The sequence below is a fragment of the Bos indicus genome, chromosome 12 (assembly GCF_029378745.1).
Source record: "Bos indicus isolate NIAB-ARS_2022 breed Sahiwal x Tharparkar chromosome 12, NIAB-ARS_B.indTharparkar_mat_pri_1.0, whole genome shotgun sequence".
NCBI lineage: Eukaryota > Metazoa > Chordata > Mammalia > Artiodactyla > Bovidae > Bos > Bos indicus.
In genome coordinates this window covers 52,630,603-52,650,864 of record NC_091771.1, presented here as the reverse complement: position 1 = coordinate 52,650,864, position 20,262 = coordinate 52,630,603, and the positions used below count along the sequence as shown (strand labels likewise).

At 41.7% G+C, this 20,262-nt stretch overlaps 1 protein-coding gene across 2 annotated transcripts in view; it reads right to left on the bottom strand.

Annotated features, from left to right (window-relative positions):
• The window catches only part of SLAIN1 (SLAIN motif family member 1), a 52,656-nt gene extending 35,678 nt beyond the window's left edge, over window positions 1-16,978 (bottom strand). Inside the window, exons 1-2 of one of the 2 annotated variants that reach the window (XM_019971597.2) lie at window positions 16,114-16,978; window positions 1,470-1,609 (exon numbers count right to left, since the gene is read on the bottom strand). In XM_019971597.2, coding sequence (XP_019827156.2) covers window positions 1,470-1,609; window positions 16,114-16,727 — 754 coding nt within the window. In that variant the 5' untranslated portion in view covers window positions 16,728-16,978. The remainder of the gene's footprint in view (window positions 1-1,469; window positions 1,610-16,113) is intronic. The other variant, XM_070800368.1, reaches the window with a different exon arrangement.
• Window positions 16,979-20,262: the final 3,284 nt, after the last annotated feature.

Here is a 20,262-nt window from a genome sequence, read left to right as displayed (position 1 = left end):
ACTGAAATCCTTTGTTCCTACTCCACTCTTCAAACTTTCCATTACTACATCACTTATTTCGTTTTAGTTAAAATGCTAGTAAAACTTGCTGATTTCTAATTTGGCCTTCCCCACAGGTGGCTCAGTGGTAAAGAATCTACCTGCCAATGCAGGAGACTCGGGTTCAATCTCTGGTTTGGAAAGATCCCCTGGAGGAGAAAACAGCAACCCACTCCAGTATTCTTGCCTGGAGAACCCCATGGACAGAGGAGCCTTAGCGGGCTACATTTCATGGGGTCACAAACAGTAGGACATGACTGAACGTGATGCATTTAAAACGGACGTCTGCCCCCATTTTCTGTTAACTATGCCAGTAAAGCAGTATGGAATACTACTTAAGACCAGCCTTCAGTGTCAGGGAGACCCAGGCCCTGGCTCTGCTTCCAAAGACCACTGTGTCCTCATTAATAAACTTCTCTAACCATCCCTGTTCTCACGCCTAAAAGTGAGTGGAGTCACTGCCTCAGATAAGCACAGTTAGAACACAATGAAAGACATCAAGAACTTAATGTTCTGACTGTCTGAATCAAGAGCTCGAGAATTAAGAGCTATCTTATCATGTCCACATTTTATAAGCATTTGTTACCCTTCAAGAGTTTGATAGGCCATGTTCTCAAACCTCAACGTGCTTAGGAATTGCACTGGTGACCTTGTCAATGTAGATTCTCTTGGCCCTACTCCCAACTACTCTGATTCTTTCATCTGGAGGGTTAAGATTAACGCTTAACCCCGTTTTCAAGCTCCAGTGTGATCTGGACATGAGTGATCCATGGAATAAAGTGTTCCTCAATAATGAAACAGATACCAAGAGCATAGGAAACAAGCAAAAGTCTCAGCAATCACAGCCTTAAGTACTAGCCTGCTTTATCAAAATAGCCAAGAGCTGAGTACTGCTCAGTCCTTTTGCTTTTTCTTTCCCTGCTACAACTATCCTGATTTTTTTTTTTAACGTATGCTGGGCTCCGTAATTAATGTTACATAGAATATGAAGACTATCTCGTAGTTTATAAAAGTTAGGACTTCCAGTTAACACATCCAAGTAAACATTTAGGGAACTCAAAAGGTCTGTACCCAGATCCCAGTGGAACCCCAGTTTGCTATCTTGGAATTCAACCACACAATCTTATAACCATCCGAAGAGAATGTAAGACTGATCCATTTTATTTAGTGGTATGTTTGTAAACACAGAAAAAAAATAGAAAAATATGTATTCCTACAACACTAAAAGGAGCTGAAAACATGACTGAAAACAAGCACAGAACTAAATATATTCTACACTGAGAAACCCTCTTGTGTAAACATGTGAAGTGAATTGCATGCAACACCCGCCCCTCAGGGTAAGGTGTTTCAGTGTCTACTCCAAAACCAGCAACAAGACCCAGTGGACAGTGGCGGGAGTTTGAGGAGGTGGGTAGACGGGTCGCGGTTACCTTGCTCCAGTCTAAAGCACAGGGAACGCCTTGCTGCTTCCATCTCCGGAGTCGGGTTATCTAGGACATGTCTACACCACTGCAAAGGACTCAGGGATTTCTCTGATGACGGGAATGTCTTTGAAGAGCCAACGTACAACCTTAAAAAAAGAAATCTGCATTATAGGGATTATATAGCTATATAGAGATTACCTCTCTTCTACTTGAGAAAACAACATGTATTTAACAGTTTCTATAACTTAACATTTAATTATTTCAAAATACCAAAGTTATTTTTAATAGACAAACATCCCCGAGTAGAAGATGACACCTTCTGTAGCTTGGTGGCAAGGAGGACTTCAAAAAACTACGGAATATTGTCTCAGCGGGTCAGAGATCTGAGGCTTTTGTTACTGAACTGACCTCAAAGGGGCCACCATGATGATTTGACCAGCTCACTTGTATTTCTGGAAATGAACATTTTCATCTCATCTCTTTGATGACAGCATTTTCTGTGACCTTGGGGTCACGCATATAAACATGATGTGGCAAACAAGGCAAATTTGACTTGCATTTTAAAAAATAAGTCTAAAAACAAATGAAAGTCAGCTATGTGTTGATTCTCTCAACCCTTAAATATATCAGGTATGTCCCCTGTCTCAGATCTATACTAAATTTGGTAGGTCCTTACATCTCAATTAAAACCTGACTGCTTTCAAAAATTTGTTTTGGGAAGAGCTCACTCCAGCACCCACACTATTACACAAAAGTGGGCAGGATAACCACCCCAGAGCCACTCAAGTCATAACATGGATTTTTTTCTCCTGGTACATTTTAGAATATTTTCTAGTGATAGGGCAATACAAAAAGCTTTATCTTCAGGCTTAACCAGCAGTTGACTAAAAAAAGGAAGAAAGAAAATTACAATCACAGGCTCCAGTAATTGACCTTGCTATATAAAGCTGCATTCTAATTACAAATCTCATTAAAGTAAAACTCTTTCAAGCAAAGTTACCATGATTCCAATGCGGTGGTATTCCTGAAATAACATACTTTGTTATTCACTCTTTTATGTTACAGTCTGGTCCACCACCTATTAGAGTAATTTATCCCAGATGGTTGCGGAATGTACTATTTAGCAAATTACCCTTATAGTTCACGGTTGGCAAGCTTTTTTCTATAAAGGACCAGCTAGTAAATATATAGGCTTTGGGGCCACAGTCTCTGTCGTAACCACTTAATTCTGCCTCTGCAACCCCAAAATATCACAGATGATAAACAACAAGTATGGCTGTTGTTCCTATAAACTTTATTTATAGATACGGAATGCTGAATTCCCCATAATTTTCACATGTCACAAAACAGTATTCTTTTGATTTTTCCCAATCATTTAAAAATGTAAAAATCTAAGCTGATTAGCTAGATTTTAAACCAGGCAGTAGGTCCAATATGCCCATGGGACACGGTTTGCTGACTCCTGTTAGAGAGGAAGGTTCCAAAATACCTCTTTTAATCAATTTAATAGTACTCCTAATATATCATTCTTCCCTTAGAATGTGGCCCACAGTCCTGGCTGCATTGACAGTATATTGGTTAGTTCAAAATTCTTATTCCTGAGTCCCACCTTGGCCTGCTGTGGCAAGATGATTACCAAGCTATGTGGATCCTCGCCTTTCACCCTTCCTTGCTGTCAGACCCCTAAACTATTACCACAAAGCTCTCTCTATACCCCTAGGTAAACATTAGTCTAGGCCAGTTGTTTTCAATCTTTGACGTATCAAAATCTGAGGATTTGTTAAAACACAAATTGCTAACACCTGATCATTGCAGGCAGCTCCAACCCGATTCAGTAGGTCTGGAGTGAGATCAAAGAACTCAACGTCTAACAAGTTCCCAAGTAATACTGATACTGCCATCTGGAGACTCTACCTTGAGAGGGATGTGCTGAGCTGAGCCAACTGTGCCAATTCCATTAATCCCATTTGCCCAATGATCAGTTTAAGCACACGCCCTAGACACACTGAGCAATAAAAACTAAGGGGAAATACTTTGATGGGCATGCGAGCAAGTTTCTCCTCATGTTTAAAGGGGTCACAAGAGACGCAATTATGTTTCCTACAACATGTGCACTTTAAAAATAAATACACATGTTAGAAGAATAATACAAAGACAAACAAAACCTACCCACAAGAAAAGCCAAGGCCCAGAACATTTCATTATCTAATTCTACCAAGTATTTGAGGAACAACAATTCTTCACAAATTCTTTCAAAATAATAGAAGAGAGCCCCACATGCTAACAGTCTGAGACCAGCACAGCCATGAAACCTGATACCCAAGCCAGATACAGACATCACAAGGTAGGAAACTGAAGACCCTTATGAACACAGAACCAACAGGTCTAAATGTTTTAGCGAATTCAGTACAACCATATGTAAAAGGAATACATCATTACCAAGTGAGATTTATCCCATGAATGAAAGGTTGGCTTAACATTCAAATATCAGTGTAACTTACCACATATACTAAAATAGAAAAACCATATGATAATCTCAAAATACAAAGAAAAACATATGACATCCGTTCCTGATAAAAAACTCAGTAAATTGGAAACAGGAGGAAACATCATCAGTCTTATTAAAGACATCTACAAAAAAAGCTTGGAGAAGGAAATGGCAACCCACTCCAGTATTCTTGCCTGGAGAATCCCATGGACAAAGGAGCCTGGCAGGCTACAAGTCCATGGGGTTGCAAGAGTAGACACGATTTCGAAACTAAACGACCACCAAAAAAGGCTCCTTAACGGTGAAAGCTGAAACTCCAGTACTTTGGCCACCTCATGCAAAGAGTTGACTCATTGGAAAAGACTCTGATGCTGGGAGGGATTGGGGGCAGGAGGAAAAGGGGACGACAGAGGATGAGATGGCTGGATGGCATCACCAACTCGATGGACGTGAGTCTGAGTGAACTCCGGGAGATGGTGATTGACAGGGAGGCCTGGTATGCTGCAATTCATGGGGTCGCACAGAGTCGGACACGACTGAGCGACTGGACTGAACTGAACGGTAAAAGGCTGAACACTTCCCCCTTAATATCAAGAACAATACGAGGTCTGCAGGTTCTGGCCACTGCAATCAGGCAACAATTTGGCTTGGATAGAAACAAATTTATCTGTTTTATGACATGGTCATCTATGTAAAACACTGAGGAATAAATAAAGTGAAGTGAAAGTTGCTTAGTCAAGTCCAACTCTTTGCAACTCCATGGACCGTACAGTCCACGGAATTCTCCAGGCCAGAATACTGAAGTGGGTAGCCTTTCCCTTCTCCAGGGGATCTTACCAACCCAGGGATTGAACCCAGGTATCCTGCATTGCAGGCAGATTCTTTACCAGCTGAACCACCAGGAAAGCCCAAGAATACTGGAGTGGGTAGCCTATCCCTTCTCCACGGGATCCTCCTGACCCAGGAGTTGAACCAGGGTCTCCTGCATTGCAGGTGGATTCTTTACCAACTGAGCTATCAGTGAAGCCCAGAATATACAAAAAAAAATACTAGAATAAGTGAGCTTAGCAGCAGAAGTATAGAACACCAGATCAAAGTACAAAAGAAAAGAGCAACTAAAAAAAAAGAGAATTACTAACAATCAGTATTTTTGAGATTTCACTTCCATTTACAATAGCATAAAACAAACCCACAAGATGCCTAAGGATAAATCTGATGAAAGATGCCAAGACCTTTTCCTTGAAAACTATAATAATCGTCCTGAGAGAAATTTTAAAAGATACATATATAGACAGGCCATGTCCATGGGTCAGAGAACTAAATATTGTGAAGATGTCACTTAGCCCTAAATTGATCCATTTAACAAAATTCCAATCAAAATCTCAGCAGGCTTTTTGTAAAAGCTGATTCTAAAATTCATATGTAAGTGCAAAGATCCTAGAATAGCCAAAACAATGAATTCGGAGAGCTACTGCTAACTAATTAAGACTTATCATAAGACTACAGTAATGAAGACAATTTATCAATAGGACGGCACGAGGATAAACAGATCAATGGAAAAACCAGATGGTCCATAAATAGAAATACAGATACATGGAAAACTGATTTTTGACAAACTACAAAGACAATTCAATGAACAAGAGGCAGTGTTTTGAACGAACGGTGCTGGAACAAATACATGCAAAAAGTGAGCCTTGATCCATACTTGACACAATATCCAAAGTTAACTCAAAACAGATCACAAAAATGTGAAACCTAAACTGTAAAACTTTTAGAAGAAACCATAGATGAAAGTCCTGCTGTCTTTGGGTTGGCAAGTATTACTTAGATACATTTTTTAGACTGAAAGCATGATCTAGAAAAGAAAAAAAAAAAAAAAACTGGACTTCACCAAAACTAACAAGTCTCTCTGCTCTTTGAAACAGACTATTAAGAGAATGAATCACTAACCATGGATTGGGAGAAAAAACACTTACAAATCATTTATCAGATAAAAGAACTTATAAGGGGAATACATATGAAATTCTACAAACTCAATAAGCAACCCAGTTTTTAAAAAATTAACAAAAGATTTAAACAGACATTTCATCAAAGATCAATGGATGGCAAACAGATGTTGAAAAGATGCTCACCATTACTCATTAGGGAAAAATGAGAGCCCCAGTGAGACACTGCTACACAGCTATTAGAATGCCTAAGGAGAAGACTAGCCATAGCAAGCCTTGGTGACAATCTGGTGCAAAGGAAACTCTGCTACACTGCCAGTGGAAATATAAAATGGCACAACCACTTTGGAAAAGATTCTGCCAGCTTCTTTTAAAAATTAACATACACCTACTCTCTGATCCAGCCACTCAAAAGTCATATTTACCAGAAAGACACAAATGCTGTGTGTCCACACAAAGACTTAATAGCCCCAAACTGAAAACCTCAATGTTCATAAAAAGATAAACAGATAAGACAAACCATTATTGTGTCCCTATCATCTAAAACCCTCACAATAAAAAGAAATGAACTAGTGATTCATATAACAACACATGAATTTCAAAATAATTAAATAAAGTCCCCTACATCAGAACCTTCAAATCACAAACTTTCAAAGCTGCAAACATGCATTCGTATCCAACTAATCACGTTAAGTTGTAATGGTTCACGTGACTGGCATACGCTGTCCGTGAACGTGCGTGCATCCTCTATAATCGGTTGGTCTTTTGTGTACTTTACTGCGTAGGACTGTATAGAGGACACTATCTTTAAACCCATGATGTATGTAAGCAAGTGGAAAAGCAGCAGTGATGTAGTGGGTACCACTAAGAAGTGACAAGCAATAACAATGGAAACAAAAGTGAAAATAACAGAGTGAAGCAAGGCAAAACAACGGTAGAGCTGCTGTACTGTACTACTGTACTTTAAGGTACTCTACTGAAAGTTTAAAACTGTCTTTTGTTTTTTATGTATTAACATTATTTGTGTTTGTGTTAAAAGTATTATAAACCTATTACAGCACAGTACTATATAGCCAATTGTGTTAGCTGAGCACCCAGGCTAACTGCTGGACTTACAAATGCACTCTCAGAAAGAGGGGACTTGTCATACCTTGATTTAAAGAAGCCAGACCAAACAAAAAAAGGACATGCTCTGTGATTTCACTGATAAAGAAGTGCAGAAAATGCAAACTAACCTCGACTGACAGAAAACAGACCAGTGGCTGAGTTGGAGGTGGTCGGGATCAGGAGAGAATGAAATACAAGGGGCCACAAGGAAGTTTGGAGTGCTGGAATATATTCAGTATCTTGACTGTGGTGATAGCTTTATGGATTATACATACGTCAATATATACAAAATAGTACATTTTAAATATATGCACTTCACAGTTCACTTACACAGTAATGAATCTTTATTAAAAATGTCACCAAGACAATAAGCAGCTGACTGCATCCTGTCCTTCAGTGAGCCCGGAGCTGCCATCTATCAGGCAGGTGCCACAGCCCCCACAGACATGAGCCACAACACTGGTCACCGTGCAACTTCTTTATATTTCAGTTTCTTTTAATAAAATTTCCTCACTGCTTAATACACACACAAGTTCATGCACTGTCTGAGCCTTGGCTTGTTTACGAACCTATCTCAGCGCCCATGTGAAGTGCGTCTCTGCAAATCACCTCCAGCACCTCCCGGGACAACTGTTCCTTCCTCCTGCCGCTAGAAACCTCCACCAACCAGCCTGCCTAAGGATTTCACACACTCCCACCATTCTGGGGGGTTTTTTGGTAGCATGTTTTGCTTTTCACTTGCAGGGGATCCCCTTAGAAAGACGTGCTTAATCTCTCCATGCCCACGTAATCTGGTTCTCTCATTTGACCACATGGCCTTACAGCACATTGAAAAGCAGCACTCACGTCCCAGAGGCATTTGCGACTGCTCTGGGACCCGCTCCGCCATGGTCACGAACAGGGAGTTATCTCTTTCATCTTCCGTTGTCCATTCATGCTTTCTGCTACTACGTCTCACCCCTATCCTGCAGTTCATAGACTATGGAGGTGAGCCTGTGACTGAAAGCAAAGAATTCACTTGAAAGTCTGCATAAGGAATAACTGGGACCTCAGATCACCTTCTCTACTGCATACGCAAGTCCCACCACTCCTCCACCACCGCCTAAGACCAGAGGCTTACTATGTGGCTAAGGGTGACCCAGAGAAACTGACTTCAGGCACACCAAACCTAGCTGAAAGAGAGAGGAAGCACCTCACTGAACCAGAGGGACTAACTGAAAATCTTCTTGCTGCTGCTGCTACTGCTAAGTCACTTCAGTCGTATCCAACTCTGTGCGACCCTATAGACGGCAGCCCACCAGGCTCCCCCATCCATGGGATTCTCCAGGCAAAAACACTGGAGTGGGTTGCCATTTCCTTCTCCAATGCAGGAAAGTGAAAAGTGAAAGTGAAGTCGCTCAGTCGTGTCTGACTCTTAGCGACCCCGTGGACTGCAGCCTACCAGGCTCCTCCATCCATGGGATTTTCCAGGCAAGAGTGCTGGAGTGGGGTGCCATTGCCTTCTCTGAATCTTCTTGCTAACTTGCCCTGTTTTCCCCTTTACATTCCTAAAGCTGACTGCCTTCTATCTCCCAGGAGTACAGAAAGTTTATGTTTGGAGACCCAGATGAACCCGAGAGAAGACCTAGTGGTAATGAAACCTCAACTGACCACCTACCCCATGTCTAGTAAAGTCAGCCAAAGAGCTCCATCCTCACAGAGCCTTGACAGATCAATTTCAATACCACCTTTGGGTATGAAGAGACAACAAAAGACATCAGATACATGGAATATTCCTTTTAAGTAAAACCATGAGACTAGAAGTAGAAGGGGAAAAAAGAACTAAACAGAAAAACAATGCAGGTAACAGATGAAAAGTCCAAGATGATTATAACTGACATCAACTGAGAAAAAAATGTTGTATTCACAAGACAAAACCAGGATATTTACAAAGAAGCAGTTACTTCTTTCTTGGCAAATGAAACTTTTCAACTGTTAATAGAAGAAACAAAGCATTCAATAAGTGAGCTTGAAAGATCCAGTTGAGGAAGTCTTCCAGGAGCAAAACACAAAGATTAACAACAGGAGGAGAGGGATAAGAAAATTAAAATTGTACCAGGCAGGGCCCATCTGACTGTTTTAAGTTCTAAACAACATGAAAGTGAAGAAAGGTTTTGTAAAGGCCAAAAATTTTCCAAAGTTGAAGGCAGGCCATCAAGTTCTAGACTGAAGGCGCCCACAAATGCCCAGTGCGACCAGTGAGGAGACAGACCCATACAAGGTACACAATGACACTTAAGAGCCTTAGGAGTAAAGAAAGAAAACCAAAGAAAAAGTCACAAAGAATTCACCGTCCAAATCACAGTGCACTTCAACAGCTGTAAAACAATAAAAACTGAAACCATGGAACAGGGCCCTTACACGTGAGGAAAAATAACTGACTTAGACTTTTATAGCCAGCCCAACTATGAATCTTGCATGAGAACAGAATACGGACATTGTCAAATACACAAGATTTCAAAGTCCTTCTCGTGCATGTCCTCAGAAAGCTACTGAGGCTGCACCCCACCCACAAGAATAAATGAAATTCTGAGACAAAGGTTTATGAAACAGGAGATCAATACTACCAAGAAACCGAAGGAATTACCATTGACAACAGCACTGTGCATCTAGTCTAAGGAGCCGGCAGTAAAGGATGGAGCGATGGAATTAAGGGTTCTAGAAGGGATGCCACCGCAAAGTAAATTTTTAAAAACAGATTTAAGGTATCATCAAATATTTTTGACCTTCTTGAGAAACTTTATGACTCCAGGAGCACGTTTAGACAAATAATTAGTAACAAGGGATTAAAGAAAGTGAAAAGAAAACAGAGAGGCTGTTACTAACTCTTGGGAAGAACAAAGAGATTGGAGAAAATGAATGTAACATACAATTAACAGGGCTCAGCTAGTAACAGTAATAACTAACGATTTAAGGGAAGAAACTATGAAAACTCTTATGAGAAAGGGAAGAACATATGGCGGATGAAGGGAAGAGTGCTTAGTCTTTATTTTCTAAAACAAGTCTATAGATTTTTAAGATCATGTGGTATAAAGACCTTAGAAATAAAGAATGAAGAAACTGCTAAGGCAGTACACAGCAGTATCTATATGGAAGACTCAAGGGTAGCAGACAGTTGCTTTCTGTAATAGGTCTCTGTATAGATGAGTTTTTTTGTATTATTTACATCCTATTTATTGTATTACTTTGACAGAACTTTAGAAGCACTATGAAAATATATGGAATGAAGACAAAGGATCATTTTTAAGTCAGCCTCTAAAACAAAGTTTCCAGGATAGTTTTGAGCCCTACTACGTCTCTGGCTAGGCCTAGAACTGGATTTAAAAGGAAGTAAAGGGCAATTAGTTATGAAGACCATGTGGTTACAAACTCCCTGAGTATGTCTCCAAAATTACATAAGCAAGGTAAAACCTGTGTTTCTCGTAAATGGCTCTTATCTTCTGAGAAGTCATAAAGTTCACCTCATCATTACAATGCCAGTAATATTTACAATATCCTAATTTGCCACTGTTAATACAACATACCTCCTACCAATTGCTCTTTCACCTTGTACTGTTTCATTGATGGTATGTTAGAATCTGGCAAGAATATCTAAAAAGCCTTAGTCTAACACTTGAGGATCCTACAAATATTAGAAAAGCTATCATTTAAAACGTCACACTCTAATTTTCCTTCCCCTCTCTTCAAATCTTCCAAAAGGAATATTCAAAGTCTACCATAATAACCCTTAATGCTTCAAATGTATTTCAGAATGTCTAGAAAAATTGTCTTGGCTAATCTCAACGTTTGGTTCTAAAAACAACCTTTTTGCAGATAATCAAAAATAAATGTTACTGCAAAACAATTACATGCATATCACAGACCTGTCACGGAAAAGGAAAATGTGTCAATTTTCAGATAAGCCATTTTAAGAGGCTTCAATCACTAGAAGTTTTATATTAAGCAAAGGTAAAACACGGTAGCTGATTAGCACAATCAATCAATCTTTAGTCAGCTTAGATTCAGTAGCACCTGCTAGGGTTAAGCCGGTCAGAAATCTACCCCCACTAAACTATTTAAAAGGATACATCAAGTCTAAATTTTAGTTATTAAAGGGTCCTAAGGCAGACACTCCCTCTCCCTCCACATTTAGATCTAAACTCTATTTCAACCTCTCCCTGCAGGGTTTTCAAAGTTACTCATTTAAGAAGGCACATCAGCAGAGACTTCAGTCAACTCCCCTTGCTCTGAGAAAACACTGCGTATTTTCAATTAGCATTGTCAGAAAGTGAAGTACCCTCTGGTCTTTTCACTGAAAATCAATTATAAAAAAAAAAACCAAAACAGTTTAGGTGGTCTAATTTAGCTGTGCCATATGTATCGCACAAGGTGTTCAACAGCTTTGATGCAAAACCGGCAATGATTTTAGCCAGCTGTCCAGGGCCCTGGTGGTATACAAGGAGGATGAATATCTCATTCACTAAGCTTTCCGTAATTTGTATTTTCCACCATTTTACCCTTGTATCATTAAGAACTTTTCCCCTGTCCTTCCCAACTGAGCAAGTTAAAATCCCTGCCACATCCCTTTTACATAAACCCCAATACTCTGCTAATTGCTACTCCACTAAAATAAATGCTTCCTTATATGGTTATATTTTATATCAGCTGGCATGTTTTAATCTTGACATTGTCTGAATACGCTCGTCTTCTGGTTGAGGTGTGCAGGCCCTGAGATGCCCCAGCGCTACACTATCCTCACGGAACTGTGCTCTTCTACTTGTTTTTCCAAATCCATTTTGCTTTAAAACAGAAAAACTTGGAGTTAGAAAATTCTAACTTTAGCCATAATGCACAAGTGCACTTACTATTTCAACGTAGGACATATACACATAAAACTGAAATAAGTTTAATCAACCCATGTTTGCATTATAAGATACAGGCACTCTGATCCTAATTTTATAGTCTATTGCACTTCATTAAAAAATAATACAGGTCAGTCCATGAAATGGACTTTGGAGCCTACTAATGGGTCACAACCATGCCTGGAGGAAAAAAAAATAATCAATGGTATAAATGCTTTTGAATCCACATAACCTGATTTTTAGTCAATTCTTTCAGTAAATAACTGAAGAGGTTCACATAAGTTATTTCTCCTTGGAGCTTCAGTCCCTTAACACTGAAATAGGTCAGAGAAAGGTCCAGTATGCACTTAATGACTTACTGTTCCCATGGGCACTTCATACCAGTCTGATTCCCTCTCCTGGTCCTAAGAAGGACCCTGGTCCTTTTTAGCCTGGTGACACTGGGACAGAGCCCTTTAAAACATTCTTCTGTACAGACCAGCAAATCATTCATGCGTGAACTGGGACTTTAGTCCTTTTGAGCTTTTAATTTGCTGCTGATGATCAGTTTCTCTGCTATACTTTCTAGTCTGTGGTCTCCTGGAGAGCTGAGGCTGTCAAGTTCGTAATATGATGGCATCAACAGCAGAGCAGGATGTAAAGTTTACTATAGAATTGTAATAACTGGACTTAAGATTCTGAAACCACCAACTCAATTTTCACACATTTAATTCTAGCAGAACTGTGCTAAAATAACCAGACTATACTGAGGCAAAGTTAAACACTTTAAAATTCAACTAAGATAAGAATTTGAAGAAATGAGACAATTGTTTTGTTTCAAAGCTTTTCTTCAAAACAAAAAGCAGAACACATCATTCTTACATCCAATTTTTTTTAATCAGAAGATGCTTTTAGGTTAAATAACTTGTTTGGGAAAAAAGGCCTATGAGATCTGACTGATTAATAAACTATCACCAAGCAAATGTTATTCTGTTATTCACTGTTTTCTCTTGAGCCAAATTTTGCCTAGGTTGTAACAGAAGATGAACAGTTATATTCTAAGATTTTATTTGAAGTAGCCTTGCATAAAAGAACTTCTAAAATGTTCAATGATTAACCTACATTTGCGCATTCTTTCCTGAACTTTCTCTATGACATTTAAGCAGGAAGTACTATTCTAAATAATCAATTTGTTTAACCCATTAGGATAAAGTTATGATAAAAATGCATGAAAAATTGTAGGTAATAAAAGTTAACAGTAACTTATTCCTTAACAGTGTTACTTTAATAACGAATCTAAAAAGAAAAGATACAAATGAACTTACAAAACAGGAAGAGACTTATAGACTTAGAAAACCAACTTATGATTGCGGGGACAAAGGGATAGTTAGGGAGTTTGGGAAGGTCACGTACACACTGCTACATTCAAAATGGATAACCAACAAGAGCCTGTTGTATAAGACATAGAACTCTACTCAATGTTATGTGTCAGCCTGGATAGGAAGTGGGTTTGGGGGAGAAAGGATCCCTGTATATGTATGGCAGAGCCCCTTCACTCTATACCTGAAACTACCACAAAATGTTAATTGGCTATAATCCAATACAAAATAAAAAGTTTAAAGTTTGCAGGGAAAAAATGATCCAACTGTTTGCACAGGGGGACAGACTGGCAAGATACATATAATGAAAGCTAAGTGTAAAAGTACTGATGTGTACATTTGCATGTTAATTTGTATAATTATCTTGAAGGTTAACAAGGTTACCTCAGTCACAGTAGTAAATTAAGGACAAAAGGGAAGACCTTTGTGACTTTATATTCACTTCTGTGTTTTGTCTTTTACCATGAATATGTAAAATTTTAAAATTTTTTAAAAAATAATCAAGTACATATTTTGTCAGCTTTAATTGTTTCTTAATAAATAGGGGTGGGAAGTGAAGCTGCTCTCCTGCAAACACATCATGGAAGCCAAAAGACGTCACCAGGGTGGGAGATGAGGTTTATGGGGATGAAGGAACATCAGAGAACTCTTCAAGCATCAACAAGTGGGCTTAGTTTTGAAAAGTAAATCCCGTTGACTGCTTGTTCAGCAATAAACCAAGTACTGCAATACAAAAATCTCAATGTATAAAAATGCTATGATTTTCTATAAATCAGGGGACTTAAAAAAAAATTTAAGTCCATCCCACTAAGATTAACAACCCCTCCCTGTTTTTCCATTTGGGATTCTAACCCTGGTTTGTTCTGAAGAAGATACTCTAAACGGTGTCCCATTGGTCTGTAGAAACATCCGTAAAGTGCCAAGGCATTGATTTATTCATTCACCTATATACTTGATGAGTGAAATTAGTAAATCCTGCTACAACTCAAACCTGGTTAGATTTGCTTCAAATCATCTCAAGTGCTGATTGGCTAATCTCATTACGTAGGTGATTTTTTAAGTTACTTTAATGCTGTTTTGACAAAAATTTAACTACAAAAGGAAACCCTAGGTATCAAAATACTAGCAACAGTTGGAGGATAACAAAATATAGTTGAAATCCATTTAATAAAAGAAAATATTACAATTATATTCACAACATATGTGCTAGTAAATCTAATACACTTGTAAAATAGTAAGTATATCATAATAAGTTTTAAAATGCTAACAGTTTTAAAGCACAGGATCGATCCCCATCCAAAATACAGTAAGTTTCCTTCTATTATTTAAGCACACATCTCCAGAAAAGGCCAAGTGGGGACTAAATCAATCTAAAATAATTTGAAAGTGGCGAAAGGGCTTACAGTTACTAGGAACTACCTTAAGAACCACCATGAGGGCATTTTCTGGTGCCATATTCAGGCTGAATTTGAAGTTACAATACAGCCTGGACTTTACAAAAATGAAATGGTTAAAGTTCCAGAAAGCAGTGAGTGGCTTCAATATTTACAACCTGTGCCTCCTGCCCAGCTGCCTGAACGTAATCAGAAGGAGGATGACTACCCCTATTTATAGAAAGAGCTCCAAGTATTTTGACTCTCAGAATCAAGTCAATTAGTGAACCTTAGAGTCACAGTTCTCACCGTAAGAGTGCGAAAAAAAGGAACCAAAAAGGTTCTCCATCTCTCATTCCCTCCTGAGCAATCAGAACAGAAACACAAAGAAAGTGAGGAAAACCCAGCCTGAAGACAGGAAGAGGACCTGAGATTATAGAGAAAAGGACTACAACTATTCTTCAGGCCACTGCTAAGTAGACGTGAATGCTGTTCATTCACCAGGCCTGAACCTAAGTCCCACCTGATCTGAAGGATCTACTCATCTGACCACATCACACTGCCTCTAGTGACCAAGGACAATGTGAACCAACCTAAAGGCATGAAGTGACTACTCCATGAGCAAGCACCATTACAAATAAAGAAATCAGAACTACAACCACTACCGCCCCCAGGCACCCACTGATCTGTGAAAATAGAGCTAACAGATTTCAAGCGAATAAGGGCTGCCAGCCTCAAGTTTTCAGATAACTTGTAGTTCCTAAAAAATAAATAAATAAAAGCAGCTTCTCTAAGCTCACTTTTCCTCAATCACGAATTTATTTTTTTAAGCAAGTTCCTCGGGTCCTAGGTAACAGAGTGCCTTCAAGCTGCTCACACCATTCCCCGAAAAGCTTTTTTTTTTCTTATCACCCTTACTGATAGGAAAGCCAGTGAGTTCAGCACACTGCGAAAAGCAAGTCAGTCTCTGAAGTGAGAAGCTATCAAAGATGCAGCGAATGAAGACAATCAACAGACAGAACGAACCTCTTCAAGAGAGAGCCATCACTAGGTGGCTCAGGGTACCAAGGAGGTAGGGACAGCACGCCAATGCTGCCCCCAGTCTTGGTTTGGGAGGACAGAACAGTAACAGCGCAGATAGAGGCCAACCCCTACCCATCCCCCAAAAGACTGAAGAAAAAAAAAAGCAGGACCGAGTGACAAAAAGACAGCGTGGATTTTGCAGTTAACGCTAACGAGGAGCTTTGGTACCCAATCATCAGCAAAGACAAAACAAGATGAAAAGGACCAGCTAGCTCATCCCCAGACAACGGGTCAGCCTGTTGATGATCAGCCTGAACTATGAGAAAATAGGTTTCCACCCTGGTTCAACAGCCTCTGCTTATCGCCCAGCTCAGCATCTGCCTGGTCACCCCGTCTACGGACGATGGCTGTGGTCCCCCCACTCTCCCGCCCAGCCCTCGCCCTCCCCGGGGGTCGCAGCGGAGCTCGGCAATACCAGGTGTAGTCGTCCTCGTCCCGCCAGGCGGCCAAGCTCTCCAGATCCAGCGGCTCCACCTCGTCCAGCAGCGTGGGGGGCGGCGAGGAGGGCGCGGCGGCGGCCCCCGGCGGTGTCCCCGCGCCCCCGGGCTCCGGGCCGCCGCCGCAGCCGCCCGCGCCGAAGAAGCCCGCCGCAGGCTTGAAGTAGACGAAGGGAGCCTCGGGGGGCTGCGCCAGGCTGCAGAGCAGGGAGGGCGCCGGGCTGGGCAGGCAGTAGGTCCCCGGGAAAGCGGGGCTGGAGCCGCCGCTGCCGCCGCCGCCCCCCGCAGCCAAGGCCAGCCCCAACCCCAGGCCCCCCGAGGCGGCGGCGGCGGCCGGAGGGCTCCGCGGGGCCAAGGGGCTACAGGCCCCGGCGGGCGGCGGCGCGGCGGGCGGCGGCGGCGGCGACAGGAGCAGCAGGTGCGGGGCGGCGGACGCGGTGGCCGTCTGGCTACGCAGCTGCTCGTTTTGCTTCTCCAGCATGCGCACCAGCTCCTTCAGCTTCTTCACCTCCAGCTCGGTGTTCACCACCTGCCCGGAGCCCGCTCCGGAGCCGCCCCCCGCCGAAGCGCATTTCACCTGCTCCGCCATCATCGTGGGCCCAGAGGGCGCCTCGGACACCCGGGGAGGGGGTGGGGGCGTGCCGAAGCACCGGCTCCTCGCGCCGCAGGGAGAAGCTACGGCTCCTTCCCTACCGCCCCGGCCCGGACTGACGACCACGCTAGGCGGAGGCCGAGCGGGCGATTCGCATCAGCACCCGGGCCCAGCCTCCCGCCGAAGCAGCCGCCGCCGAGCCGCTCTGCACATGCTCAGAGCGTCCCTCCAGTCCCCTGGGCGCAGTGAAGGCTCCGGGTTTTAGCCGCGGCCCCCGGGCGGGGCGGGGCGCGGGCGCCTTGGTGGGCGGGGCCGGGGTGTAGGACAGGACTTCGAGGTGGGGGCCCGAGGCGCTCGCGAGGGGCGGGGCGCGGGCCGGGGTCCTTGGGCCACCGCCCCCGCCCACGCTACCCAATCCCAGGTGCCTGATTGGACGCGGCCAGCACTTTCCCGCCACGGGCACTTCCTCTAGCCGCGGCCGGCGAGCGAAGTGCGCCGACTTGAGAACCAGGGGCGGTGTTCCAAAAAAGCAGGCGCTGCAGGTGCCTGCCTTGGCGGGGTACGGAGAATGCCCGCAGGTTTGGTCTTTTGCCAGAGCGCTTGTGCTGAACGACAGCATCTACTAGCCACTAGCTGGTTAAACCAATCGAAATCCAAAAGGCCAGGGAACGTTGAGTACCAAAAAGTAAAAACGTGGAGCGGAAAGGCTTTGAGATGATGCTGTTAAGCCCCTAATTGGTAATGCAAAAACAGAGTGGTGAGAGAGCGAAGAGTCCAGGAGAAAGAAAATCGCCCTCTCACGAAGAGGGGGAAAGTGACCAGTTGGTAAAGAGCCAAGTGTCCAGCTTATTCTAAAGTCGTCCGATTTGAACTGTTCTACTACCACCAATGTTTAACACGAAAAAGAGCATTTTTATACCATGTATATAATCATACATTCATTAAACAAAAGATCTTTGAGCTCCTAACTCTGCGCCAGATACCGATCTAAGAGTTGGCCAAGCATTCAAGTGAACATAACAGACAAAAAAATCATTGTGGGAGAAACATTAGTAAAATTGAATGATGTTCCATCTGTTAAATAATTTACAAGCTCTTGGGTCTTGCTGGGGTGGGGGTGGGGAAGAAAAGCAGAAAACCTAGGAACTCTGACCCGGGTACCCCTGTCTCTCCTGCGAACTGCCTTTTCTTCCATCTTCCGGAAATTATTGATAGATCTGCTTTTAAACGGGGTTGGGGAAGGGTTCTTAAGCAGAAGAACTGAGTCAAGTTTCATTCCATTAATATTGACGTAGCAATTGGGGGTGTTTAACACGGAGAAAAGTCTGAGGGCTTTATTATAAGACACTTCCGCACAACTGGCTCTCATGCTCAGATGATACACTATCTAGTGAAGCTCTGGGACTTCCATACCAGTCTGCGTGACCATGTACCACATCCCTCTGGAACTGCTCCCACATTGTATCTGTTGGTTTTATGACAGATACAGCTCTGTGCCTTCCTGCTCAGAAACACTTGTGTCTTGTCAGTTGCCCATTTCTATCTCCAACTTCTGTGTGTAGGGAGGGTGATCTCCATTTCACTTGTTTGGTGAGATCTTCCGTAAATCAGATAAATATGTGTAATTGGTTCCCTGAGTCTTCCTACCAAGCGTCCCAGCTTGCTAGACCACCGGAACCACCTGTATCACCCATCACCTTTCCAAGTTTCCGTCTAGCTTCTAGATATTCTGGTTATTACTAAAACCTGGAGAAGTGGAGTAATTCTACTGAAAGTCCTAAAGTAAAGAATCTATGGAAGGATTTTCCGCATGCTCAGTGGCAGATGCAGAGAGCAGTATCCTTGCAACACAAAGGGAGACAACAGATACAATGAGAACAAAGAGCTGCTGGGTTCCACATTAGCAAAAGAAATTGGGAATAGGCGCAGAAGAGCGAAGACAGAATTAAGACATAAAGAAAAGGAGTCATTTTTCTGCAAAATTTATATACTCTGGAGAAGGAGAGGAAAAAATCCTGCTCCTCCCCCATATACTCAGTAAGGTGTATAGAATATATCCAAGCAATCAGTAGTCAATCCTGAGAACTGTTTTCTAAGTAGCAATTAGTATTTTAAAAAATCTTTGTTGTCTCCAGAGAGCATTCCTTGAAATTTAGACCTCGCAAAGAGATGAAACGTTCCCATCCTAAATTTCTATTCTGCATTCTTCTTCCAAAAAGAAAAATTTGCCCTCTTCCTGTTTAAGTGTGAAGAAATTCAGGAATAGAGAAATTTTAAATTATCTCTTTCTTTTCTATGAAAGCACCTCTTTTTTTCCCCTTCTGGGAATTACATATGTACACACCCCAGAAACACTCAAAATGCACACTAATTTTAAGTTGCTTATCTCCAGGATGCCTGTCTCTTTAACACGTAATTAAAGAGGTTGATGGTGTCAAGGTTTCAATTAAGCAGTCTTGATTTTTTTTTATTTTGATGCAAATTTGTAAGCTCTGTGTGTTGAAAGAAATTGCATGCCTAGCTTCTCAATTTTAAAATATTTTTGTTTTAAATGAAATACATGGGGTGATTGCAGAGATTTACAAACAAGATATGGAAAATAAAGGCACATATCTCATTAAAAACTTTATACTTTAAGTATACATTTGAAACACCATAAATTGATGAAAATTATCCATCTATCACACATTCAAAATCAGATAAAGAAACAGGTATTTCACCAGCGCTCCCCATTCCTTACACTCCAGAATTGTGGTCACTGGGTCACTCTAGTGAAATTCAAGAGAGAAAATAACTTATTTTGATTTGTATTTTTCACTATACCTGGAATAGTATCTATGGACACCAAATTGATTCATCCACAAAATTGCAAAGACAGCATAGTTTCTTCCTGAGTCTGTAAATCTGATTCTCCAAGTAAATCTAGGAACAGTCCATTATCCTAGTTTCACAGATAGGCTAACGAAGTTAGATTACTTGCCCAATTCAGTCTTGAAAATTCTTGGCACAGTTTCTAGTGGCCCAACCACCGTTCTCTTTGTGCCTTTGTCTTAGAGTGAAATTCTACTAAGAGTAAGCCCCTTATGTTTTAAATGTAGATTTTCCATCAGTGCAATGGATATACCCTAATATGACCACTACATTCATTCAAGTTGATAAATCCAAATACTATAAGGAGAGAAAATCACCTGATACGTTACCAAGGGTTGTGTACTCAATCATGTCCAATTCTTTGTGACCGCCTGGACTGTAGCCTGCCAGGTTTCTCTGTCCATGAAATTTTCCAGGCTAGAATACTGGAGTGGGTTCCCATGCCCTCCTCCAGGGGATCTTCCCAACCCAGGGATCAAACCCGTGTCTCTTGCCTCTCCTGCGTTAGCAGGTGGATTCTTTTACTACTGTGCCACCTGAGAAAATCACCTGAAGATTAAAGATCTCCAGCTCCATTTTCAAGTTCATTTAGAAAGACTACAGTCTTTGATTTCTTTTTCCCCTCTTAGTTGAGATTCCTGTTTATCCATGCAAAATAGTCCTG